At 43.5% G+C, this 27,786-nt stretch overlaps 1 protein-coding gene across 1 annotated transcript in view; it reads right to left on the bottom strand.

Annotated features, from left to right (window-relative positions):
- Positions 1–306: 306 nt before the first annotated feature.
- LOC115092887 (heparan sulfate glucosamine 3-O-sulfotransferase 1-like) overlaps positions 307–27,786 on the bottom strand; it is a 69,247-nt gene continuing 41,767 nt past the window's right edge. Inside the window, exon 2 of the mRNA XM_029604288.1 lies at positions 307–4,410. Coding sequence (XP_029460148.1) covers positions 2,940–3,848 — 909 coding nt within the window. The 5' untranslated portion in view covers positions 3,849–4,410 and the 3' untranslated portion in view covers positions 307–2,939. The remainder of the gene's footprint in view (positions 4,411–27,786) is intronic.

Raw genomic sequence — 27,786 nt, 5'->3', positions numbered from 1 at the left:
CGCACGCAAAAAGGCCCTTTTCGCGTGCGATAGGGGTTTATCGCGTGCGTTAGGGCCTTATCACGTATGATAAGGTCCTTAACGCACGCGATAAACATTTAGAAAATAACCCCCTTAGTTACTAATATCGTGTATTGCCCCCTTTTGCAACAATGATGGCTTGCAGTTATTTGTGATAATTGTGAATGAGGCTCTTTAGCTCGTGCATCAAGCTAGGGCGAGAGTACATGGTAGAAATCTCATCTTTGTGTTCCTTTCCTCACTTCAAATCACATCAAATCTTCACTGATGTGTACTGTGCTTCCGTACATCTGACTGTGCATGTAAAACTGGCTCCCAAACCCTAGACCACCACCAAAACCTCACCTTACGTTACTAGTTGATCCTCCTACAGTGGTATAAATACTTGTCTAATATGAGAACCTTATAACCCTCCCTCTCTGAAACAGGATTTATGATAAATGTTGGGCTTAATGCCAGGAAAAAAGGTGTAGTTATTTCTAGCATTAAAATATGTGTTAAACTATCACACACCATGTTAAATGGCCCTCATTTTCATAAACTCCTCCTTTTGACTAAATTTTCAAAATTTGCATTCGCATCACGCAATGCGAAAAATAATGCATGCGTTTTGGTGTTATGGCAGGCATTAGGGCCATAACGCATTTTAATGAATAACCCTGCAAGGTTGGCACCATTGTTAAATTTTGCCATACAAAATGGCATCCGCTTGGGCCTGGATAGTGCCATTTTGGATAACACAAGTTAACGCTGATGCTAGCCCTGTTTACAAGTGCAGCGTTGACGGGGCAGGAGTGACTGTGGATTCTTCCTGCCCCATGAAAAATTTAACAAGGGAAGGCTGGGAGTGGTTGCTGTTGGGTCTTTTTTTGCTGTGGACCAACATTTTTTTTTTAAAGATGGAACAACAAATTAAATTAAAAATAAAACAAAATGGAAAACAAAGTGTGTGCACACCCTTAAATTATACATATCTGTAGAGATAATTCTAAATTCTTTGGAAAAAGGGCTATAGTATTTAAGTCACTGAATGAAAAGCATGAGTATGACTAAAGGGCTTGTGTTCGGAGAAGGGTTACTTATGCCCTGAAAGGTTCTGTATACAGTTGGAGGGAGTAGAAAGTATCAGACTTCGTCCTTGTTCCTGATAAGCTCCCTGCTTTGGCCCCTCAGTGTGCAAACTCACTGCACACTGAGGGGCCAAAGCAATAGACTGCACCCAACCTAGCAGACAGGGTTATGTGCAGTTGGACGCATGTTCTGGACGCGCTAGACGAGCACCCGATGCAATAAGGAGATTAGCGTGCCCAAACAAATGCATAGCTAATAGCGCTCATCACATGTAAATTCCATGTAGATGAGGCTATTAGCTATTACCACCCAATGCAAAAAATCGTTGGGTGCCCAACACAACTCTTTTTAACATGGCAAATTTAACTCCAGCCCTGGAGGTGGCTTTAAGTCAATCTGTGAGTCAAGGGCTCATGAGAAATTAAAATATACGGTCCTCTGTGGTTCTCCTAGTCAGTATCATTGTGATACGTAAATTCAGTGCTTGCAATGTTTAAAAATAAAGGTATATGGGCTTGATTTAAAAAAAAAAAAATTCTAGATGCACAATAGCATGGGGCGCTTAGCTATGGGCATCCAGCAACCTCAACAAAATCACCCCTAGATTCATCAAAATGCTATCATTTTGCATGGGGTGTGTTTATGCTAATTTTAGAATTACTGCACTGGACCCCTAGATTCATCAAAATGCGTTAATAATGCCCGTGTTAGAGTTACTGCACCACATGGTAACTCACTGCTTTGCATCGGTAGTATTGCATGGTGTGGTAAACTTAGTACACCCTATAATAATCCAAGAGAGAGAGAGAGAGAGAGGTACTCACAATATTCAACTATTTATATGACACACCAGCAAAAAAAGGTGTAGTTATTTCCAGTAGTACATGTTATGGTGCAATATTGCCCCTCATTTTCAAACCTCTTTGCATTCACACCATGCGGTAATTTGATGAATGACCCTATCAGCTAGAAGCAGGATAAAAATAGATGCTTGTATTGAGCACCTGTTGCAATTGTGGGCACCTGATGCATTTGAGCATTAGGGATGAACAATTGTTCCCTAGCGCGTCCTTTCTTACGCAGCCCCTCATTTACATACTGCATCGGGCGCTCAGGGAATGTGGCTGTGCGTACATTAAGAAAACGAGCGCTCAATACAAGCACCTGTTTTAACGTGCATCTTATGCCATTCTCACGGGCCGATGCCATATTAGTGAAAGAGGAGCATCCTTGAGATGTCATTAAAACATTCTAATTAACACAGGACGTAATGATAGGAAGGACTTTGAGTTTTCAACAGAGGGGATATAAAGGGATTGGGTGCTGCTTTACCTAAAGAATGAAAAGCTGTTGATTTTTTGTAGATAGAAATACTTTGCCACATTCAACAGATATGAAAAAAGTGCTCAAACTATGCAAAGTTTCAGGTTATAAAATCTGCCTCAAAAAACATGGAGACTGATGGTGTCCATATTCTGCCCCTCAAAATATACAGAGTACAGCCCACACCAGTGTTCTCATCCCCCCTGCCTCCCATCCTCAGGTCCTATTTTCTTGGCATCCATCTCTTTGACATGAGCTTTACAGCCATTCCACAGAGGTCCAAGATATACAGAACATCAGTTTTGCACATCATCCTTCCTTAGCCTCACACAGGAGTTTGCTTAATTTTCTGTTTTAGATTTTGGTGTTCTCATTTTTCCACTTTTAGAGGCTTGAGGAAAGAAAGAGAAGGACTGAAGAGCAAACAAAATTGGGCATTTAGGGTTTATAAATCATTACAAATTCTCCCTTACAGGTTACTATGGTTTGATCCAGTAATCTCCATCCTTTCCCTTACCCTAAAATTAGCACCAATTAAAGGTTCTTCCCACCATTGTAAAGAACAACTTATTATGTTCTCTGAAATAAGTGCACAGCTGCTGCAGGACAGTACCATCTACCTCAGGGTGGGGTCGCCCTTTGGACTCATCCAGGCACTTCTCCTGGCCTTTCATTTTCAAACAGAAAAAACCCTTGGTCTGGTTGAAGTAGAAATTGGAAGGCATGATGCTGGGTGGGAGACCCAGGAACTGTTCAACCTGACGCAGCTCCAGCAGGGGTTTCTGAATCAGGTTTCCACCATCCACAATGTGGATCTGTTCCAGTGGGAAGAATTTAAGCCAACGAGCAAAGTGACTTGCATAGAGGCTTCGCTGGATGGCCTTGTACTTTGTGTTGAGTTTGCCTCCATGGATCAGGATCCTTTCTAGTGGCTGGTAAGGTTTCCGCCTCTCCTTGCGGTTGTACAAGATCTGCGTGTAATCAGAGATGACTCTTTCCACAGGGTCCCGGACAATCAGGAGCAGTTTGGTGGAGCTGTTCATGGACCATATCCTCTCAGGAGCCTTGAGGGAGGCAAAGTATCCTGGAGTCTTCTCCACCGTAACCTGCTGGGGACCTGAGAGAGGCATCTGAGTCCGATACCATTCCAGTCCCTTCTGATAATTCTCATCTAAGTTGAAGAAATGGATCTCAGATCCAGCTACCACCACATCAGGGTGAAGGTTTAACATCTCCAGAAGAGCTCTGGTGCCTCCTTTTCTCACACCGATGATAATAGTCTGGGGGAGCCTGTGACCGACCCCTGGGACAGAATAGGAGGCCCCACTGGAGATCCATGGAGGCTCCTTGTTCCACAATCCTGCTTTCTCTTTAAGGGGTGCACCAGCAACTCCAATTAGGAGAAACAACCAACCTGTTAAACAAGATGCCATACCCTCAGATCACTTTCTTAAGAGCTGAAGTAAGTAGAGGGAGTCGCTGTAGCTTATTTAGCACTGCAGTGACATCTTGGGATGCTCTCCAAGCCCTTGTTTCAAGAAACCATCCACTTCAAAGCTGAGGCCATTTCTACACTGACTTAACGCTTAAAGTAGATACGAGGTCCATCTGGATCTTACAGCAGCTGAACTGTTATTAGGTTCTCCACTACAGGAATTTTGTTTGCCAGTGCAGGTAAGTTGGATTTATTGGCAGAAGGGTAGTAAAGGCTCCAACCATACTTCCAAGGTCCTTGTCTGTCTTGTGGTGCCCAGATAGTTTGTTAGAGCTTTACAATTAAAAAGTTGCCTCGTTTAAGCCTTGTTTTCAGTTCACTCTCTCTCACTGCAGGAACTTGGGAGCCAGGGTCAGTTCTCCAGTGCTAGGAGGAGCCCCACACTGCCACAGAACTTGTGATCTGGGGCCCCGGACAGCCCTGTATGTGTTCTGCTGTGTGTTAAAACACCAGGTCCAATGAGATGTGGCCTCTCAGACTCTCCTGGAAATGTCTCATATCTGTAGAACAAGAACAAATTCACCAGTTAGTCCTAATAACGGTTCCTCTTTGTCAGGTAATTTTACTGAGAAGTTTGGGGGGAGGGAAGGGTGCCAGTTGGAATAAGCTCTGAAGAGCAAATGCATATACAAGATAACATGTTTTTGGGGAAGGTGTGGTAGTAGTAAAAGGATCCTTATTTCTAGGTGCTTGGGTTTCCACAGACCTTTGTTCAGGGATGAATGAGGGGAAATTCACGATCATGTGCTGCCTCGCCATTTTGTCCCATTAATCTGCATTACATCAGATAAGCCAGAAGCACTCTAACAAAGCAGAGGTGTGGCTTAGTGGTTAGAGCAAGAGACTGCAAAGAAGGGAAGCCATGATTCAAATGCCACTGACACTCCTTGTAAGCTTGGGTGAGTCATTTCATTCTCCATTGCATGAGGTAGAAAAGTAGGTTAAAAGTGTGCACTGACACTCAGCATTCAGGTTAAGAAACATTTTAATTCCTGATGCAGGAAGCTAATGGCATGCTATCTGGAGTTATAAAAGTGTACTCACCGGAAAATGTGAACACAAACAAGAGTTAAAATATGCACTCAGCACAGACTGAATAATTCAGGGGAGAGGGGCAGTCTGTCAGACATGATTTATAGCACAAAACTCATGGTTGGTGCACATAAAATATGATTCAGCACAGAAAAATTTTCTTGTGCAGATAAATCATAGTTATGTGCAGAAAACATGCTTTGTGTGTGTCTGTACCTAAATCCCAATTACTGGTCCCAGTGCTGGAACCCCTGCTAGTGCCCATAGAATGAGAAAACTTTACTTCACCTCGAGTTAAGCCAGGGCACCTCTCTGCATTGGAGAGTAATCATGAATGCCTTCATTAGCATGGAATTTTCATGCAAGGGTGCTAAGCAGGATGCACAGGTTTACACGCACATTTTTTTGTATGCAAAATTCCTTGTTGCATTGGGAGTCACATTTGCACACAACTGCAGGTAAGACTATGTGCTGTGCTTAATACACCTTATTGCATCAAGCTCTTAGAATGTAAATGCTCTAAGGCTAGGGAAATACAAGCAGTACCTGAATGTAACCTGCTTTGAAATGTCACAAAAAGTGGAATATAAATTTAAAAAACAAAGTATTTATAAATCATGGTTTATGATCCAAGGGGGTGTGATTTTATTTTGGCCAATTGTAGTCCCCCAGAAGGATTATGATCTAAAATCACAATCATATAATCAAACAACACAACATTTAAAACAGTCTTCTTCCAAGTGGTGGGATGGTCAATGGTTTAAAAATCATGATTTCTGACTACAGTCTTAAAGGAAGGTTGTGAATGGCTGAAAATGCCGTCTGGGATCACAGCCTGGGAATTGTGAATCCTTTGGCCCATCACCACAGAGAGCAATCACATTAAAAACATTTTTGGTTGAGAGGTTTGGGGGGGGGGGGGGGGGGGGGAGTCTGGTAGTTTTCTCCTGCACTTTTGGGTTTACAGCTCATTTGGAAAATGTCTCTGCTGGGCTACCGTACCATGAACCTTCATTTCAGTCTGGCCCTTGGCCAGGGATCACGGATTGTGCCTCCCTCTGCAGCCTGGTGCACATGCAGTCTAAAAATGGTCACTATGTGTCACTATGGAGCTAGGGGGGAATCCCTTTCCCGCCAGGGACTGTGAACCCTGACTCTGCAATATCCCCAGCCCCAGCTCCCTGGGGCAGAGAATTCTGACTTGGGAATCAAACCTGAGTTCTCTGTGCTGTAGTGTGCAGCACTGCCCCCGGGCCAACCTGAGAGCTTGGTTTTGAAAGTCATGTGACTTTCACCTTATCTTTTACCAGGAGTATGTCGTTTTGGCTTGAGGCAGAGCATTACCAAATGGACACAAGCCATAGGCTACGGGCCAAGCTATAGCCTATATGGTAGTCTATTACATTGATAGCTGTCAAATAGATAAAGATAAGGGATGTATGTTACTTACTAGGCTGATTAATGTGCTCATTTTCAGGAAACCCCCAGACTTTCCTGAGCTAATACATCTGCCACAGAGAGGTGAGCAATCACAGGTATAAAAAAAAAATCTACCTTTTATTTTGCATTAGCTCTCAATGTTATTTGAAAATATCAATTCTCTTTAAAAGAACGATTCTGCTTTTATATCATTGCAGGCAAGAAATAAATCTTCAGGTCAATCGAGGGCTCCCAGCAGCAGAATAGTAGTCACAGGATCACAGGGAAAAACAGAAGCTCCAGGAGTTCAGCCCAGCCATTTACACAGACCCCCCCCCCCTCCCCCTCCCCACATACACACACATGGAAGAGTTAGGGCTCGCTCTCTGTTACCTGCATGGCCCCCGTCTTTACCCTGTGCTACCCAGTCCCAGATTCAAGGCAGCCTCCAGCTTGCTTGGCTCATCCCTTTCTCCTAGGTAACTAGAGTCGCCAAGGGGCTCTAAATTTTCAGGACAAGCAGATCTGGTCCTGATTTTTCCTCTCTATATGCATGGCCTTGTAGCCTTATTTTTTTTAGGGAATGGAATAGGGAAGTCAAAATTATAAGTCCCACCATGCAATAGAGTAAAACCTGTCCTGAAAATCTGGAGCCAGGTAGGTCCCCTCTAGGTAATATCAGTCTCTGCTGACAGCACTTGCTGTTTCCCTCCTTCTGCATGGCAGTGACTTTGGGATAATAATGTCCCCGAGGAGGAACAAATTCTGCTCCAGCCCCCACCTCGTCTCCAGAACTGCTGAGGTCCCTGTGGGGGCTGAAGACGTCACTGCCACGTTTGCAAGGGCAGTACTCCTTCAGGGAGCCCAGAATGACGCTGGTTAGAGCCCCACTAGAGGCCTCGGAGCAGCACAGCATTTCATTGTTGCCGTTATTTTAATTACTTGATCTTCTATAACTCCTGTGTCAAGTTTGTAGGGGTTTTTTTTTCTACATGCAGAACAGTCTCAGGACAGTAAAGGTCTGTATCATTTCCATACAGCTCTTCAGATAGCTGTAAAATTTTATAGTTACAAAAGAGAGGGAATTCAAGGCCTCATTCATTATGACATGACCAATCCTGCTTTAGAAAATTACTGATAAAATTACAAAATGAAAGCTGAATTTAATGCAGAAGAATATGATTTTGACCTTTCTCCATTATTAGTGCACAGAACTGGAAATGGGAAAAGTTAAAAATAATTTGGCAACATACCTCTCATCATTCTCATGTCAAAATATGCAAACTATATTTAGCATCAGCTACACCTCTACTATGGAAATGGAGAAAGTCAGTAATATTTGTGTCCTATGCACACTCACACGGCCTCACATATGGATAGACACAGAGTGCTGCGCACAGCTTCTCTCACAGATGCATACCCTGTCCTATACCATAGAGACACTGACACTCACCCACATCCCCCCATTCCTGCAGCCTCTGATCAAACACAGAGCCGCTATCATACAGAATCTTGTATGGACAAGTACTCACTAGGGTTAATTTCTCACCCAGGTCAACTCAAACAGGCTGATCCAGTCCTGGTTGTGTCCCATTGAATACAGGACCCAAGAAACAATGAGGAAGGCGATCTATAAAAGCCGTGAGGATAAAACAAAAAGATAGATGCCAGATTTATTTATTTATTTATTTAAAGCTTTTCTATACCATCGTTTAGTAATGCACCGTCACAATGGTTTACATCTAGGCACGAAATATGTCTGGGTTTTAAGTTATCCAAAGGGTGCCAATATTATACGGTTACATAGTTCAATAATATACTCTACATGAGAAGTGGGTTGGAGCTACTATTTATCTGATTATTGGGATAATCATGTGTGTGTATACTGTTTCAAACTAATATTTAATTATGAGTAAAAATAATAAAATAATCAATGGTGCTTTCTATAGGAAAGATGTCCTTCTATAGGAAAGATGTCCTTAAAATGCTTTATTGTAGTGGAGACGTATAAACAATGCCCGACTCTGGCCGAGTTTCGCCACCTATCAAGTGGCTGCCTCAGGGGCTATGATAAATAAAAATTAAAATTATTCTAACATAAAACATACAAAATTAATCACTTACAGTAAAATAAAATAACTTAAAAAGAATCTGACATAATACACCAACCTATAAAATGATAACAGATAAAATGATGACATATAAAACTGTTCTCCAAGCGTAAGAGTTAAAGCTACAACATTGTTTCAATGTTCCAAACAGTACCTGTGTTGCGCGTCCCAGCCGCGTCCGCTCCACGGCCGGCCCTGCTCACCTTGCTCTCCTGTCCACGACCTCCGGGCTCTCCTCCTCCACAGCCGCAGCCAGTTTGTGGCGTCCCGGCTCCCCTGCTCGCAGTCTCCCGTGCAGGCCTCACAGCGGAGCTCCCGTTGGGGCTCCGCGTCCTCGGCCCCGCCCCTAGGCGCACGGCCGACCTGCAGCCCTTTAAAGGGCCAACGGTGGGAAAACCCGCAGGGGCACCTCCCGATGACGTCACATAGGTTGAATACTTAAGGCGAGGCCCTGCTTCCTGTTCCTCGCCTTGGCAATCGGGTCATACACTCCGGTGTAGTTTGTTTGCCTGTTCCAGTGCCTCCTGTTCCAGCGTCTCTCCTGGTAGCACCTTTCGGACTGATCTCACGGTACTGACCTTTGCTTGCTCTTGACCATGTCTGACTGCTGCCTGGAACCGACCTCTGCCTGTCCACTGACCTCATCTGGCCGCTGCCTGGAAATTGACCTCTGCCTGGACTGACTACAGGTACTGACCCCTGCTTTGGCTGACCATTCTGGACTGATACTCTGGACTTGATCCTCGCTAACCGCTCGGACACTCTCTTCTGGCCTCCTGTAATACCTGAACCTGCTTGCTTGAACATTGACCGTGCACCCTTGTTCGTGGTGGGCACTCCCCTGCACTTCCTCTCTGGGAGACCCTGTGAGGCCCACCTAAGACCAGGCGGCTCGGGTACCCAAGGGCTCAACCTGCAGAAACCCCGGGTTGCTATTGGCGAAGCTCCAGCTAGCCACTGTCTCCTAGTGTGCTCCGCCTCCTGGGTGGCAGGTGCTCTCTGGGTCCGACCAGGGAGCCTACTAATCCTGCACTAGGCCAAGGGTCCACCTCCAGCGCAACAACCTGCATACGTTAACAATGGGGAATCAAGTAGAAATACAGTCCGTTAAAAAAACCTAATAATTCATAAAAAATGATGGACTTAAGCAAAAATTAAAAATTAAAAATAGAATAACTGAGAACATATTCAAAAAACGTTTTTCAAAAATAAAAGCATTACCTTCTGACACGATACCGAGCCACGAGTGTCCAATCAACAACCAAATAACAATAAATGAATTTGTCATCCACAAAGGGGTTATGTCTAAAACAAATTAGACAGTTAGAGTGTATGTATAAAAATGTCTTCATGTGCATCTATCTAAAATCGATGGTGTTTCAGAAAATTAACAAGTCTTTTTCAATCAATGTCATACCGGCTGGCTAGTGTAAATGGACGTCAAATGCTATTGAAATGCAGTACATAGCAAGAAAATTATTATTTAAATAATGTTGCTGCAGCTTTGCAAATTAAGTCTGGATTGCGGGTAATATGATGAAAACAAATCAGTCACAGCTCTAATTATAGCGTTTGAACCGGAGCTATTAGACAAATCTCTGCCTGACTATCTCTTTCATAGAAATCCAAACCTAAAATAAAAACCACCCGACGGTGTATGTCAATACCACTTGTTGCAAAATAAAATATGAAACATCTGACTTACTTTAAAAGTAGTTTTCTAGGATAAAGATACTATTCTCATGCTAACTTCCATATAGGTGGAAGATTTAAATTAATACTATAAGAACCTGGCAAGTTCCCAAAAACTAAGTCTATCCCATGTTACTGATGTTGTAATAGTAGTGGCTATTTTCTAAGTCAACTTAATAAATAGCAGGTAATGGACGTCTCCAAGAACTTATCCAATCCCTTTTTAAACCCAGCTACACTAACTGCACTAACCACATCCTCTGGCAACAAATTCCAGAGTTTAATTGTGCATTGAGTGAAAAAGAACTTTCTCCGATTAGTTTAAATGTGCCACATGCTAACTTCATGGAGTACCCCCTAGTCCTTCTATTATCCAAAAGAGTAAATAACCGATTCACATTTACCCATTCTAGACCTCTCATGATTTAAAACACCTTCATCATATCCCTCCTCAGCCGTCTCTTCTCCAAGCTGAAAAATCCTAACCTCTTCAGCCTTTCCTTATAGAGAACCTGTTCCATCTCCTTTATCATTTTGGTTGCCCTTCTCTGTGCCTTCTCCATCGCAACTATATCTTTTTTTGAGATACGGTGACCAGAAAAGCTTGCACCGGCCCTGAATCCAGAGGTGAGCTGTCAAAACTGCAGTCTGCACCATAAGCCCTATGAGGTGAGATTGAAGGACTTAAATATCTCTAACCTTAAAGACAGGAGAAAGATGAGGGATACAGAGAATACCATATACCTTAAAGGTCTAAATAATGCACAAGAGGCAAGCATTTTTCTATGGAAAGACCGTTCTAGACAAGAAATCATGATCCGAGACTCAGAAGTAACATAAGGAAATCTCTCTGCATAGAAAGAGTGGTGGAGTCATGGATTGGAAGGGGAGGGGGCTAAATTAAAATATGGCTATTCAAACAAGCCTTCCAAGACTTTTAACCTAAGGATTATATACCCCCTTTAATATAAATATTTAGTTAATTGTATTATCTCTGCTCTTACTGTTCTGCTTCTTTAACTGTTTAAATTTTATGATTTATTATTTTACTTGTGTTTTTATTAGTTTATTATGAAACTTTGTATTTACTTCGCTTCATTTAATTTTGGAAATTCAAATATTTTTAAATGAATATTTGTTAACTAATGTAAACCGATGTGATATGTTCTCATGAAACTTCAGTATATAAAAATTAATAAATAAAATAAATAGTATTGGGACTCAAAATGGCACAATGAGCATAAGAAGCAGAAGAAAGAAGGGTAAAGCGAGACACCATGCCTTCTGCAAAAAAAAGGAAAAACCGGACTGGGAGTCATAATTAGTCCGCATTAACTCTGTTCCTTGCAGCATCCCACTTCCCATGCAGCTGGCTACACGCACACCCCAGCTACCATAACAGGATGGAAGCTGAACAAGCTTCCTTGGTTCCCATGGCTACAGAGACACAGGAGAGGACTGGGATACTGAAGAATTCACTTGGCAGTAATTAGCACCAACAGCTCCTGGAATACAGGATGTACAGTTCTTTTGTTTCTTTTGTTCCTACTCTCTGACAAGTTTTCTCAAGTGGAATGGTTTCCCTGCCCTATGAAATGCAAATGAGGTGGGGTTACATCAGGCCTCAAGGACCTACCTCTTTCATGTGGTGGTCACCAGAGCAGCACTGAAGCGTAATCTTAAAAGAATATCCTCCTGGAAGAGTTAGAGAGCTGAGATGAATCTGGGGTGATGCACAGTGACATAGTGTACATACAGATACCTGAGTGTGTGCATATGGGTGTAGATATGTGTGCAGTGTGTATGTGTCTGACAGCAGGGATGGAGCTGTAATACCAAAATTATAATTTTAAAGATTAAAGAGGTAGTGTGGTATATAAACACTGCAAAATTTAAAAATCAACTGCTGTAAAGGTTAGCTGGCGCATGACCCAGAGTATCAAAGCAAATGTTTGCCAATGTGATGTCTCACTAGAGTCTGTCACAATGTACTTCTAACCCTATCATAGAAACATAGAAACATAGAAACATAGAAATGACGGCAGAAGAAGACCAAATGGCCCATCCAGTCTGCCCAGCAAGCTTCCCTCATTTCTTCTCTCATACTTATCTGTTTCTCTTAGCTCTTGGTTCTAATTCCCTTCCACCCCCACCATTAATGTAGAGAGCGGTGATGGAGCTGCATCCAAGTGAAATATCTAGCTTGAGTAGTTAGAGGTAGTAGGGGTAGTAACCGCCGCAATAAGCAAGCTACACCCATGCTTATTTGTTTTTACCCAGATTATGTTATACAGCCCTTATTGGTTGTTTATCTTCTCCCCTGCCGTTGAAGCAGGGAGCTATGCTGGATATGCGTGAGGTATCAGTTTTTTCTTCTCCCCTGCCGTTGAAGCAGAGAGCTATGCTGGATATGCATTGAAAGTGAAGTATCAGGCACATTTGGTTTGGGGTAGTAACCGCCGTAACAAGCCAGCTACTCCCCGCTTTGTGAGTGTGAATCCTTTTTTCTTCTCCCCTGCCGTTTAAGCAGAGAGCTCTGCTGGATGTGTGAAGTAACAGTTTTTCTTTTCCCCTGCTGTTGAAGCAGAGAACTATGCTGGATATGCATTGAAGTGAAGTATAAGAATGGAGTGATCAAGCTAGTTGAAAGGCATCAGGAATAGAGGAAGGTGGAGGTAGTAATTTGGATATTTGGTTTGGGGTAGTAACCGCCGTAACAAGCCAGCTACTCCTGTCTTTGTGAGTGCAAATCCTTTTTTCCACATTTCCTCTTGCTGTTGAAGCTTAGAGTGATGTTGGAGTCACAGTAACCATGTGTATGTTTATTGAATAAGGGTATTGTCTCCAGGCAGTAGCCATCATTCTGGCGAGTCACCCACTCTTCATTGGCGGCCTCTTGACTTTATGGATCCACAGTGTTTATCCCACGCCCCTTTGAAGTCCTTCACAGTTCTGGTCTTCACCACTTCCTCCGGAAGGGCATTCCAGGCATCCACCACCCTCTCCGTGAAGAAATACTTCCTGACATTGGTTCTGAATCTTCCTCCCTGGAGCTTCAAATCGTGACCCCTGGTTCTGCTGATTTTTTTCTTATGGTAAAGGTTTGTCGTTGCCTTTGGATCATTAAAACCTTTCAAGTATCTGAAAGTCTGTATCATATCACCTCTGCTCCTCCTTTCCTCCAGGGTGTACATATTTAGATTCTTCAATCTCTCCTCGTACGTCATGCGATGAAGATCCTCCACCTTCCTGGTCGCCCTTCTCTGTACCGCTTCCATCTTGTCTTTGTCTTTTTGTAGATACGGTCTCCAGAACTGAACACAGTACTCCAGGTGAGGCCTCACCAAGGACCTGTACAAGGGAATAATCACTTCCCTTTTCTTACTTGATATTCCTCTCTCTATGCAGCCCAGCATTCTTCTGGCTTTTGCTATCGCCTTGTCGCATTGTTTCGCAGACTTCATATCATTAGACACTATCACCCCAAGGTCCCTCTCCTGCTCCGTGCACGTCAACCTTTCCCCCCCCCATCGAATACAGTTCATTTGGATTTCCGCTCCCCATATGCATGACTTTGCACTTCTTGGCATTGAATCTCAGCTGCCATATCTTCGACCACTCTTCCAGTTTCCTTAGATCCCGTCTCATTCTCTCCACTCCTTCCGGCGTGTCCACTCTGTTGCAGATCACTTTTCAGCAGTCAATGTAATCCCAATATTTAAAAAGGGCTCCAGAGGCGATATAGGAAACTATATACCGGTGAACCTGATTTCAGTGCCAGGAAAAATCATGGAAACTGTTATAAAGAATAAAATCACAGAACATTTAGATAGACCTTGGTATAATGGAACACAGCCAGCACGGATTTACCCAAGGGAAGTCTTGCCTCACAAGTCTCCTACATGTTTTTAAAGGGGTGAATAAACATGTGGACAAAGGTGAGCCGGTAGAAGTGGTGTATTTGCATATGTTACAGAACTCACAAACCCCTCCACCCCCACACTCAACGAGACAAATGCCAGTGACAGATGCCAAGAACTAGCAGTGTACTTCAAGAATAAAATTGATAACATCCTCCTTCGTTTCCCCACCAACCCCCCCCTCCAACCCCACCCCACTGCGCAATGATAACAAGAGCAACCTTAGAACTTTCGACCTCACTACCAATATGGAAATTGAGGCTATTCTAAAAAAGATGAAACCAGCCTCCTACATCCTAGACAACATTCCCTCAAAGACCCTCCTCTCCATCCCATCTACTATTGCAAAACCCACTGCTGACCTAATCAACTGCTCCATCACATCTGGCAGCATCCCAGACCCACTTAAACTTGCGGTAGTAAGGCCCCTCCTCAAAAAAACAAATCTTGACCCCCTCAGACCCTGCTAATTTCCGACCTATTTCCAACTTGCCTTTCATCTCTAAAATCCTGGAAAGGGTGGTTAACAACTTACTGACTTCCTAGAAGACTGCAACATCCTCCACCCTTCACAATTTGGTTTCCGTAAAGCTCGTAATACAGAAACCCTATTACTATCAATGACAGATACTATACTCAAAGGCATGGACCACAGAAACTCTTGTTTGCCCTCCTAGACATCTCGGCAGCCTTTGACACTGTCAACCACCAAATCCTAATGACCCGCCTGGCAGAAATAAGTATTGCAGACACAGCCTTTTCCTGGTTCTCCTCCTATCTCAACCACAGAGAATACCTAGTAAAAATTGATAGGCACGAATCCTCCCACATCCCCATCACACAAGGTGTTCCCCAAGGATCCTCATTATCCTCCACCCTGTTCAACATTTACCTCCTACCCCTATGCTACCTACTGTCCAACCTAGGCCTAAAATGTTTCTTATATGCAGATGATGTGCAGATTCTCATCCCGATCCAAAAATCAATAGAGGAATCCATGCACTTCTGGGAATCATGCCTTACCTCCATAAACTCCATGCTATCTAACCTTCACCTAGCTCTAAACACCTCAAAAACTGAACTGTTTATCATCTCCAGTCATCCTGCCCATACTCCCCTCCACACACTCCAGAACACAACCACAGCCCATTACCAGTTGCATGCAGTAAGAGACATGGGCGTCCTCATAGATCATCACCTAAACTTTAAACCCTACATCAAATCTCTCCTAAAGGGAGGTTTCTTCAAATTAAATGTCCTCAAGAAACTCAAACCCTTACTCCACACTCAAGACTTCCGTACTGTAGTTCAGACCACCATGCTCACAAAACTGGACTATTGTAACTCCCTCCTACTCGGCCTCCCCGCCTCCACCATTAAACCACTCCAGATTCTGCAAAACACCATGGCCAGAGTCATAACCAATACCCGTAAAACGGAACACATCACCCCTATCTTAAAGGACCTGCATTGGCTGCCCATCTCCTTCCGCTCACAATACAAAACTCTTACCGTTCTTCACTGTTCATTATACAAATTCAATCATTCCTGGCTAGATGAAATGCCTCGCTTCCGCGCCACTGACCGCCCCACAAGAAGCGCCCTTGCAGGCACCCTACACACACCTTCCCTTAAGTCTGCGCATCTGTCCCTCACTAGAGAAAGGGCCTTCTCCATCGCTGGTACCTCCCTCTGGAATTCCCTCCCCACGTCCCTTCGTCTAGAGCCATCCCTGCACAAATTCAAAAAAGGAGTCAAAACATGGCTCTTCAAGCAGGCCTACCCTGATACAAACCAAATGTAGACCTTCTCCCTGAACAGTTCTTCCATAATAGCTACTTTCCACCCGCCTGCCCTTCCTCACTCCTGCGCTCCCCCTCCATTAGCTCTTCCTCATCCTCCCTCCCTCTTCTCAGCCTTACTCCTTACATATTTATGCATTTTTGTTAGCAGCCTGACATATGAACTCCATAGACAGATATAGTGACTTATAAGATGTACATAGTTCCTACTGTATTCACTACTTTCTGGTATATAGTGATTTATAAGATGTATATAGTTCCTTGTTGCATTCACTATTATCAGGTACATAGTTCCTGTGTAACAGTTCATTTTGATTTCTATCAACTCATTCGCTTCCACCTCTTTCTCCTTCCCTCATCTCCCTTTACCTGCCTATCTCCCCCGCCTTGTTTTATTGTATTTTCCTCCTTTCAGTTCATTGTAAACCAGCATGATATGCCTTACGAATGTCGGTAAAGAAAAGCCTATAAATAAATAAATAATTTGGATTTTTAGAAGACGTTCGACAAAATCCCTCATGAGAGGCTTCTAAGAAAACTAAAAGTCATGGGATAGGAGGTGATTTTTTTTGTGGATTGCAAACTGGTTAAAAGACAGGAAACAGAGAGTAGGATTAAATGGTCAATTTTTATAGTGGAAAAAGGTAAACACTGGAGTGCCTCAGGGATCTGTACCTGGTCCGGTGCCTTCTAATATATTTATAAATGATCTGGAAAGTGGTACGACGAGTGAGGTAATCAGATTTGTGGATGACACTAAATTATGCAAAGTAGATAATCTCAAGCAGATTGTGATAAACTGCAGGAGGTACTTGTGAGGCTGGAAGATTGGGCATTCAAATGGCAGATGAAATTTAATGTGCACAAGTGCAAGGTGATGCATATAGGGAAAAAGTAACCCTTGCTGTAGTTACACGATGTTAGGTTCCATATTAGGAGTTCCCACCCAGGAAAGAGATCTAGGCATCATAGTAGATAATAGATTGAAATCATTGGCTCAGTGCGCTGTGGCGGTCAAAAAAGTGAACGGGATGTTAGGAATTAATAGGAAGGGAATGGCGGCTAAAATGGTGGATATCATAATGCCTCTGTATCGCTCCATGGTTAGACCGCACCTTGAATAATGTGTGCAATTCTGGTTGCCACATCTCAAAAAAGATATAGTTCAACTGGAGAAAGTACAAAGGGGACGGAATGGCTCCCCTATGAGGAAAGGCTAAAGAGGTTAGGGCTGTTCAGCTTGGACAGGAGCTGGCTGAGGGGGGGTATGATAGAAGTCTACAAAATCATGAAAGGACTTGAACAGGTAAATGTAAATTGATTATTTACTCTCTCAGACAATAGAAGCAATAGGGGAAACTCCATGAAGTTAGCAAGTAGCTCATTTAAAACAAATTGGAGAAAATTATTATTATTATTTTTTATTTTTTATTTATTGCATTTTAACATATTACAAGTATCTACTTGTAGGTAATTGCTTCAAGTACAGAATGAAAAAAAAATACCAATGTGACCACAAAATCCAAAATATAGATCTGAACTTGAATAAAATAAAGGAATAAAGGTAGGAGGGCTTAAGAAAATAAGAGCACAAATACAAAAAGTATATAAAAGTACGTTGATAGATAACTAAAGCAGATTCCGCCTACATTTCTAATTTACATCAGACAGCGAGTCTAACTAGGAGTGGAGTGAGAATCCAAAAAAACCCTTAACTTCTGTGGTTCAAAGAATACATACTTTTGATCTTGGTATAGCAGACAACATTTACATGGATATTGTAATTTGAAAGCTGCGCCCTTGGAGAGCGTTTCAGCCCTCATATTCAGGAAATGTTTTCTCCTTTCTTGTGTCTGCTTTACCAAGTCAGGGTAACACCAAATTTTCTGCCCAAAGAAAAGGGCCTGACTATTTCTGAAAAACTGTTTAAACATATTGTTCTTGTCCATTAGGAAAGCAAATGATATTAATAAAGGTCTCCTCAGTGAAACCATCAATTCTTGGGATGAATCTAGAAGTGTTGTTAGATCAGGTGGAATTTCTTCTTCTTGCGGTTGGAGATCATCCAAATTTCTGTTACTTGGATTTAAGTAATATGCCTTCGTTATTACAGGCTTTATTTCCTCAGGTATTTTTAATACCTGAGAAACATATAACTTGAAAAGATCCAATAGTGCAATATTTCTTATCACAGGAAAATTTATAAACCTTAGATTATGTGACCTGATACTGTTCTCCAACCTTTCCACTCTTTTATCCAGTTCTCCATCTTTCTGGATTAATACAGTTTGTATTTTATCCATTTCAATCATTTGAGTTTCCATCTTTTCTATTTTTTTATTCTGAGCAACTATTTCCTTGGCATTTAGATTCACTTGTTTCTTTACTTCAGTTACTTCGCTAGTCAGTCCATTTATGGCCTTTTCTATTGATTGTAAAGCAAACCATATTGTAGTCAGGTTTATTTCAGAGGGCGTTTGCAATTTCAGCAGCATTGGGGATTCTCGGATCCCTTCTCCCCCTCGTCCACCCGCTGCTAGACCGTCGCCATTGCCAGCACCCATGCACTCAAGCTCTCCAGCGGAGTCCATTCCCTCTCCTCCAACCTCCCTGCGGGATTTTACCTTCGCTGGGTTCTCTGAGGTGGTAAGTCCTATTGTTGTTACATTCTGCCCGGCCGGCTTTGCCACTCCTCGGAGCTCTTCCGATGTGGTCACGGTCTCCTGCTGCCAATATCCTCCTCCATGGGTTGGCGGTTCCGGTCTTTCTGGTGAGTCGGGGGATAGAGATATCGCGGTCAGAGAGGACAGCTCGTGCTCCAGGGTTGTTCCTTCAGCGACCTGCACACCCGGATGTATAGGTGGAATCGGAGTGAAAAAGCTACCAATCCGGGGTTGAGTGTCTTCCAGCGGTGTGGAGGAACTTTCTCCACATCGTACCCTGGCTTTTCTTTAGTATGAGGCATATTTTAGGCAGGAAATAAGAAAAAGCAGGGAGCCTCTCACACACCCATCTGCTTAAGTCGCCATCTTGGAAAGCCCTCCTGGAGAAAATTATTTTTCACTCAATGCATAATTATGCCCTGAATTGCCAGAGGATGTGGCTATGGCAGTTAATGTAACTGGATTTAAAAAAGGTTTGGATAAGTTCCTAGAGGAGAAGTCCACAAACTGCTATTAATCAATAAGGAATAGTAGCTTGGGATCTATCTAATGTTTGGGTTCTTGCCAAGTATTTGTGACCTGGCTTGGCCACTGTTGGAAACAGGATACTGGGGTTGATGGACCCTTGGTCTAACCCAGTATGGCCTGTCTTGTGTTTTTATGTAACCCTTATCCAATTTGTACCTCAAGTTATGAGTGCTCCAATCTATACTCCTAGTCAATCAAACAGGCTGATGCCATCCCGAGTTTCTCCCACTGCATGCATGAATTTGTAATTCTGATTTTCCCATTGGTCTCCCCCAAGAAGATCAGAACTACAACTCCCTGCATACAATGGTGTAAAACCAGGTCTGGAAATGGGGGTTTCCAAGGAATATATGATGGAACAGAGGGTTTGCAAAAGAGTCAAAGACATGTATGGTGGGACAAGAAAGTGACTTTCCCCATACTGGAAAGTTAAACATCAACTAAAGAACAGGCCATATTATAAAAAAAAGCTTTGCAAGGTCAATTTTCAAAGGGTTTAAGTGCCTAACCTTTGCAGGTAGGTTCCTAAATTAGTCCTTTGAATATTTACTAAATTTAGGATCCTAAAATGTGGATGGCTACGGGGGAAGAATTAGAGCAAGGAAAAATGTTAGGAGTTTAGCACTGATTTTCAGCAGTAAACACCTAACTTATGCTCCTAAATCTAGAAAAACGAATAGCAGATCTAAATTTAGGTACATTTTCAGATGAAAACTTGGGGGCCAGTATTCAGATGGTTTGTCCAGCTAACTTCAGGACTTAGCCAAACAAACCTTGGGTTTTAAATTTCCTGCCACTCTGACTGCCTCCGATTTATCCAGCTATCCCTGGATGAGTAGGAAGCATTCCAGGGCAGAGTTAAATTAGCCAGATAACTTACCCAGCTAATGGGCCGATACAGTACAGTGCACTCCGGTGGAGCACACTGATAGCCTGGATTTGACCGTGCATTTTTGACGCGCTATTACCCCTTACTGAATAAGGGGTAAAGCTAGCGTGTCGAAAACGCATGGCCAACCCCCCCCCCCCCCCCCCCGAAACTAATAGTGTCCGCAACATGCAAATGCATGTTGATGGCACATTTTACTTTCAAAAATTAACGCCTGCCCAAAGGCTGGCGTTAATTTCTGCCGGTGCCGGGGAAGTGTACAGAAAAGCAGAAAAAATGCTTTTCTGTACACCCTCCAACTTAATATCATAGCGATATTATGTCGGAGGCCCCAAAATAAAAATTTTTTTTTAAAAAATGTAAAATCGGCCCGCAGCCCGCGGGTTGGAAGATGGACGCTCAATTATGCCGGTGTCCATTTTCCGAACCCGTGGCTGTCAGCGGGTTTGAGAACCGACACCGGCAAAATTGAGCGTCGGCTGTCAAACCCGCTGACAGCCGCCGCTCCTGTCAAAAAGGAGGTGCTAGGGACGCGCTAGTGTCCCTAGCGCCTCTTTTTACCCCGGGACCTAATTTGCATAGGCCACCCTCCTGAATCGCGCGTCCAGGAGAGTGGCCTGTGCGTGCGCCGGGAGAGCGGGCGCTTGCCGGCTCTCCCGCGCGTTTTTCTGTATCGGCCTGTAAGTCTGGTCGTGCCAGAGAGCAATCCTAAAGTTAACTGGATATTTATTTATTTTTATCCATTTAAAATCTTTTCTATACCATCATTAAGTTATATACCATCACAACGGTTTACAATAAGGCACAAATGTTAATGTTAAAAAAAATTGAACGTGGGTAATATGTTATATATATAAAAGTCACACACTATGTTGGCTCTCACACATCTTATGTATTCCGGGTGCCCAAATTGTAAATAATATCCCAAAGTGCTGGTACACCTGGTACTTTCTTCAAATATTTAGGAATAGCTATTATCTCACAATAGTTTTGTAGGACCACTGCTCATAGGGTCAAGGTATTTTTACCAGACTCTTAATGGTTTCTGGTCCAATTTACTTTATATATTTTTTCAAAAATGTTTTTATAATTTTTTATATAACTTTCTATCATGCTGGTAAAACTCCAAAAAAGTCACATTTGAAAGTCTATAAGCTGTCACTTTTCTCAATCCCGATGAAAATTAATTCAGCAATAGTACTTATCTGCATAGCCCAACACGATCGCGTTTCGGACCCCCACTCTTGAGGTCCTGCTTCAGGGGACAAAAACTTTCATATTATTCCGTGACACTCAAAACCAGTATGCTGTATTCAATAGCTGCATCCATCCATTTTTGTAGACACGATCCCAGCTTGGAATCGCCTTTCTTTGAAACATGGGTCACACCGGATGGCTTTTAAAGTGCTGAAAACGGAAGTCCCTCCCCTCTCCTACCTTCTAATTATTTAACCAATGTCACCAAACAGGTCGGATAAATTCATAGACTTCCTTTGCCTTAGTTCTCCTTCACGTCGTCTTTTTACGAAACCGGAACCCAAGTCTTCAAACAAACCCACGTGGGCCAAACAACCTCCCGCCTTCGAGCGGGGTCTTCAAACAAGTCGGATAGACTCATAGGCTTCCTTTACCTCAGTTCTCAATCCAGTCGTGTTGTATCGCAAACCTGGAAATGATGTCATCAGCATTGCCGGATCAACCACAATCTCTTTTGGGGGGGGGGCTTGAGCGAACCTTTGTAGGCGGTTCTGGTCAGCCTTGCGGAAGTATGTAGTTCGAGAGGGATGGCGAGTTGGAGTGTGGATTGTTGGTAGACGGATTTGTGGATGATGGTGAGAGCCTTGAAGAGTATTCTGTATTGGATGGGTAGCCAGTGTAGGATTTTTAGGATTGGTGTGATGTGGTCCTTACGCCATGTGTTTGTAAAGATCCTGGCCGCTGCGTTTTGCAGCATTTGTAGAGGTTTAGTAGAAGAGGCGGGGAGACCGAGTAGTAAAGTGTTACAATAGTCGATCTTTGAAAACAGTATGGCATGAAGCAGTGAACGGAAATCCTGGAAGTGTAAGAGCGGTCTTAGCTGCTTCAGGACCTGAAGCTTAAAGAAACATTCTTTAGTTGTAGTGTTAATGAACTTTTTGAAATTCATTCTAGAGTCAAGGTGGCCCCAAGGTCTCTAACCTGGCTTGCTAGTGGAGTAATTGAATTGTTGGCGAAGGGGTTATTATCGCTAGGGGAGATAACCAGGAGTTCTGTTTTGGACGTATTAAGGACCAGGTTGAGACTTGAGAGAAGAAGGTTGATGGCGTGTAAGCAGTTGTTCCAAAACTTTAGAGTAGAGGAGAAGGGGTCCGAGATGGGGATTATGATTTGCACATCGTCCGCGTATATAAAATGGGTGAGGTTGAGGCTATTGAGTAGCTGGCATAAAGGGAGTAGATATATATTGAACAGGGTAGGGGAAAGTGAAGAACCCTGTGGTACTCCTTGACTTGAAGGAATGGGGTGGGATTCTTTGTCATTTATTTTAACTTTGTAGTGCCTGTTGTTCAGAAAGGATTTGAACCAGAGCAGTGCAGAGCCAGAGATGCTTATTTCCATAAGACGGTTGATGAGGATAGAATGGTTTACCGTGTCGAACGCTGCGGAAATATTGAGTAGGGCTAGAAGGTATGATTGTCCCTTGTCGAGGCCCATCAGAATGTTGTCCGTTAAAGAAAGAAGGAGATATTCAGCAGATCACCTAATCGGCAGTGCTCCACTGAATATAAATGATAATTTATCCAACTAACTTTAGCTGTGTAAATTATCTACTCACCACACCGCTGAATATTGACCTCTTAGGCTCCTGAGTTGGGCTAAAAATAGGTTCCTAACCTAGTCCCTAAATTTAAGGCTCAGCTTTTTTTAATATTGGCCTCTGTATTTTTAAGTTGTTTTAAGCTTTTTTTTTCAGGCTATGCACAAGAGGCAGGAAACAGTCACCCATGAGCATGACAATCATTTATGATGGGAAATATACATTGGATTTTGATTCTGTTACATCTTAAAGACAATTTTCTATAAGGGTTGACCAAAGAATCCTCTCACTCTTGCTGTCTCTCTCTTAGGTCAAAGGTCCCCAACTTTTTCAAGGAAAGGGCCACAAAGGGCATTTCAAATCACCAAGAGGGGCTGGCGGTGTCTCCATTGCTGTGGGCAAGGGGGGGGGGGGCATATCTGGCCATTAGGATGATTTGAAATGCCAGAAAAGGGAAGGGACAGGCTCCTGGGGTGTGGCATAGAGTGCAGCAATGTTTTCTAGATTCTCAGAAGCTGACAACTTTGCCCTAACCCCTGGGAACCTTGCTCCTTGCCTTTCCCTTCATCTGCTTCCTGATGTAGGTAAGGGTGTTTTTTATTTATTTATTTATAGGGTGGGTGGTGCACCCCTCGCTTCCCTTCCTTTAGTTCACTCACACCTCTCATTCCCTCCCGTCATTCACCCACCGCATGCACGCCCGTCGCATGCCCGTCCAGGCCCGCGCCGCCCCACGCGCGGTAGGCCCGTCACTGGCCCGAGCAAGGCCGGGCCCGTGCGCGCCCTGCACGCATGCCTTGTCAGTGTGCGCCAGTCACGCTTACCTCATTCTCACACTTCCATCCCTTCCTTTCTCTTCCCTCTCTCACCCCACCTTCATTTCACTCACCCCTTTCTTCACTTCCTTGTCCTAACCTTCCTTCTCATTCACCCCTTCTCTCCCTTCCCTCTCATTCTCTCCCTTCCTTTCCTCTCATTTACCTTTCCTCCCCTCCTTTCACCCTTCTCCCATCTCCTATTCTCTTCTCCCTCCCTTTTCTCTCCCTTTTCCCTCCCTTTTCCCTATTTCACTCCCTTATCTGGCAGGTCCAGCCAGCTCTTCTCTTACTGGTGGAACCTTGGCTCCCTACCAGAGGCAACTTTCACTGGTGGGTCCGGCCGGTTGTTTCCTTGCTGGCAGGACCTGGGTAATCCTGCCAGCGTTTCTGCTGCCGCCATCATGCATAAAGGAAAAATAGCTTCCATTGCGGGTCAGAAATGGCCACACCAAAGAAAAGCATGACAGGCCGCTAAAATGAGCTCAGCAGGCCGGATCCAGCTCACAGGCTATAGTTTGGGGTCCGCTGCCTTAAGTGGACATATAGAGGTAGCAGCTACAGTTGCCATTAAGAAACCTGAGATGTAAGAAGGCCCATGCCCAAGCCCATACCTGCCCTGCCCTGTTTGGACTCAAAATATAAATGTTACCATTATTATCTGCTGAGATTTGTAGGTTTGTAGATCTGCGGAATACATATTTTTATAAATAAATAAATGTGTACAGCGCTGTACAGAGCAAGAGAGGTCAATATTCAAAGCCATTTATTTAGTAATAGGAATATTTCTTTTGATAGCCTTGATTTTCATAGTAACTTCACAACAGCTTACAATTAAATAATAATAAAACAAATCATAGGGATCTTAATCATAAAATGCAAACATATTCTGAAAACAATCAGCTAAATACATGATCAGAGAAATAAAAATTAAAAATAAAATATTCTAAAATGCATAAAACAACTGTAAAACTATAATCTATAACATCTGATTACTTGTAAAAAAAACAAAAACAAATAATAACTCACAAATGATCCAGCTAAATAGCAACTTTTTAAATATTTAGCCATTTATCTGGCTAAATTATAGCCTGGTAAGTCATTATCCAGTTATAATTTAGCCAGATAGAAAAGAGGCGTTCCAAGGCAGAAGTGCTGGGAGCAGCTAAGAGATTACTGTGGCAACAAGAACCTGGGGGCTGGGGTGGGGGTGAGGAGTACAGGTTATTGAGGTTGCAGGTGGAGAGAGGGTGGAGAAAGGGGCCGGCAGAGAAGCTTTTTAAAAAAATATCAAAATGGGAAAAAAATAGGGTAGGGGTGATCTGCGACCCCCTAAAAAAAATGGTCCTTCTTTGATAGGGGTTGGAGGATGGGGACTGCTCAGCCTGGTTGGCCCAGTTAAAAAATATTGGAGAGGGGGTTGAGAACAGATAAGGCTAATCACCTAATTGGTGATATTCAAACATAGGCCTGGAGTCACCATTCTACCGTAGAATGGTGAATCCAGCGAAAATGGGGGGCGGGGGCGAAGGGGGGGGGCGGGCCTGCGAAAGCCGGCAGCCATCGTACTACCGCGGTGTTATCGCTGCCGGCTTTCACAGCCAATAGCGCCACCGTGAAAGGTGGCGCTATTGGGCGCGCTACTGGCGACGATAATGGTGCTTACCTTATCGCCACCAGCGAAGACATCGCAGTGTCCGCCTCCTCACTGCCCCGACTCTGCCCCTGGCAAGCTATCGCACGCGATAAGGGAACTTTCGCGTGCGATAGCCGCTTAACGCATGCGATAAGCAATAGAAAATGACCCCCATAGCCAATTAAGTTTTTAGGCAAATATGTTCAGTGGAACGTTTTTCCTGCTGAGTACCTAGGACAAGTCATCCAGCTAACGTTATCCCGATATCTTGTCTGCTCACTAACTTACTGAATATGGACCTCCTAAAGAGTAACTTTCAGAGGAACCTCTGCATGCAAAATACCGTTTTAGCAGCAGAAATGGCCTTTTACAAAATTCCCTATGATATATATAGGTAAAATTACATGCAAATGTCATGCCTGCGTGTAAGTTTGCCTAGACTGAACAGAGGTGTTTCTGGAGGCGGAGTTGGGGAGAATTTTGGGCTTATGCATACTCAGGTGGATTTTTAAAGCCCTAAGCGCGCCAAAGCCAGGAGATATGTATCTCAGGCCAGCGCATGCTGCGTGGATTTTAAGAGGTGCACAAGTACGCGCGTATCTCCCAATATGCACACAAATCAGGAAGTCAAAAAAGGGGTGGAGTGTGGGCGGAGTGTGGGTAGGGCATGGGCGGGGCATGGGCATTCCGGGTCTGTAACCTGAAGTATGCGCCTAAGTATTTATGTGCACAAGTGCGCGCCGGGGTCCCCTACTGCGTAACTTTGCTTCTGCTATGGATGGCAAGTTCGTTTTAAGATTAAAAAAATCAGGGCTACTCAGCAGGGTTTGAACGATTAGGGCTAATAGTGTAAAAGGGAGGAAAGTTAATTAGGGAGGTTAGGAGTTCTTAGCCTTTACCTGGGTGAACTGGGAATGGACTGGGGAAACTGTAATTACATCAACACGCGTGTCTAATAAAATCCCTCCACTTACACATAGAGCCAGCATTTGCGCGCACAAGCATGCATCCATACAAAATTGCACGCAAAGGTACATGCATACAGCTAATTTTATAATCATATGCACATATAGAGGCGTATGGTACAAAATGGCTGTGTCCATTTGCGCAAACCAGCATACATGCGTATGCATGCGCCCACACGGCTGTTTAAAAGTTACCATCAGTACTTTTAGATTTTTTAATTTATGTGCATACATTTTCATCAAAAATGTGTAAGAATTGTGTGAGTAGAATTGGTGGGTTAATTTTCAAGAGGATTTAGGCGAATAAGATTGCTTTGGAAATGGGGGTCACTTATGCTTGTATTTGCTGACTTGTTTTATGAGCCATGTTTCAAAATTACCCCCATAAAGGACAGTCATACTGTTTGGAGTGTATGATCTAGACAATGTATTTGGAGAAGCAAAGTTTCCAAGGAGGAGACCATCACCTTGGAGTGGCAAGGGATCTGCTTTTCAGGTGATATGTTACCCTCTCACACCAAGGATGTGTCTCCAGGTGTGTGTGCTTAGGAGGGAAAGGAAAGAACTGACATTATAATTGGTGATTTGATTATTAGAAATGTAGATAGCTGAGAAAGGAGAGATTCAAGATGGCGGACAGCTAGGTTGTGCGGCATGGATGCTCCGTTTGCATTGAGAAATTATTTCCTGCTGACTACTGAGAAGTGGCTTGGAAGAGCCTGCTTATCTTTTTTTATCCTGCATGGGCTGAAAGAGAAAAACCTAGGATGGCGTCTTTCCCCGCGGCTCCCCCTAGGTCGTCTGCAGCTGGCCCGATGGATGCCCACGTCGTCCGCAGCAGCCCTTTGCCGGGAATTCAGCCGCTGGAGAGTAGGGGAGAGGAATTTGAGCTCCCCTCTCTCCCTAGCTCTTTGTCACCATTGAGCCTGGCACAAAGAACACCGCCCGGAAATCCAGCGATTGCAAGGACCCCCCCAAGGAGGCTGCAGAGACGCCATCTAACCGAGGCGTGATCGTGGTGAGCTCGGCGGGGAGCAGCTGGGTGGAGCCGGCAGCGTCTAGTCCAAGCATGATCCGAGGACAGCCGGGCAGAGAAGGCTTACAAGAGGAAGCAAGAGGCAACCAGGAAAGAAAGACCGGGGAAGAATTTGGAGATTTTCTACAACTCCCAGCTCTAACCCTAGTTCAAAGACTGGGTGAGATATCTTTAAACTCAATATGGGACACCATTGCTGAGATGCGGAGTTCTATTTTACAGCAATTATCTCCTATAGTTAAAAACTATAAGGATTTAGAAAGAAAAGTATCGGTATTGGAAAATAATACCATTGATTTAAGTCAACAGCTTACAGCAATTCGAGTTCAGTCAAATTCGGTGCAACAATTCCAGCAAGCTCTTGTAAAAGAGAACGTTGTTATGATATTAAAAGTGGAGAATTTGGAAAATATTGTTAGAAACAGAAATCTCAGAATAATAAATTTCCCTAAAGTGCCATTAATCTCCCCTAGGGACATGTTCAAAAAATACCTGATTGAAATCCTACAAGTCCCTGAAAACGCTATACCACCTATTTCAAAAATGTATTATTCACCTGCGTTTAAAAGGG

Source organism: Rhinatrema bivittatum, chromosome 5, assembly GCF_901001135.1.
Source record: "Rhinatrema bivittatum chromosome 5, aRhiBiv1.1, whole genome shotgun sequence".
Taxonomy (NCBI): Eukaryota; Metazoa; Chordata; class Amphibia; order Gymnophiona; family Rhinatrematidae; genus Rhinatrema; species Rhinatrema bivittatum.
The sequence above is the reverse complement of the archived record's forward strand: the minus strand, read 5'-3'. Positions and strand labels throughout refer to the sequence as shown.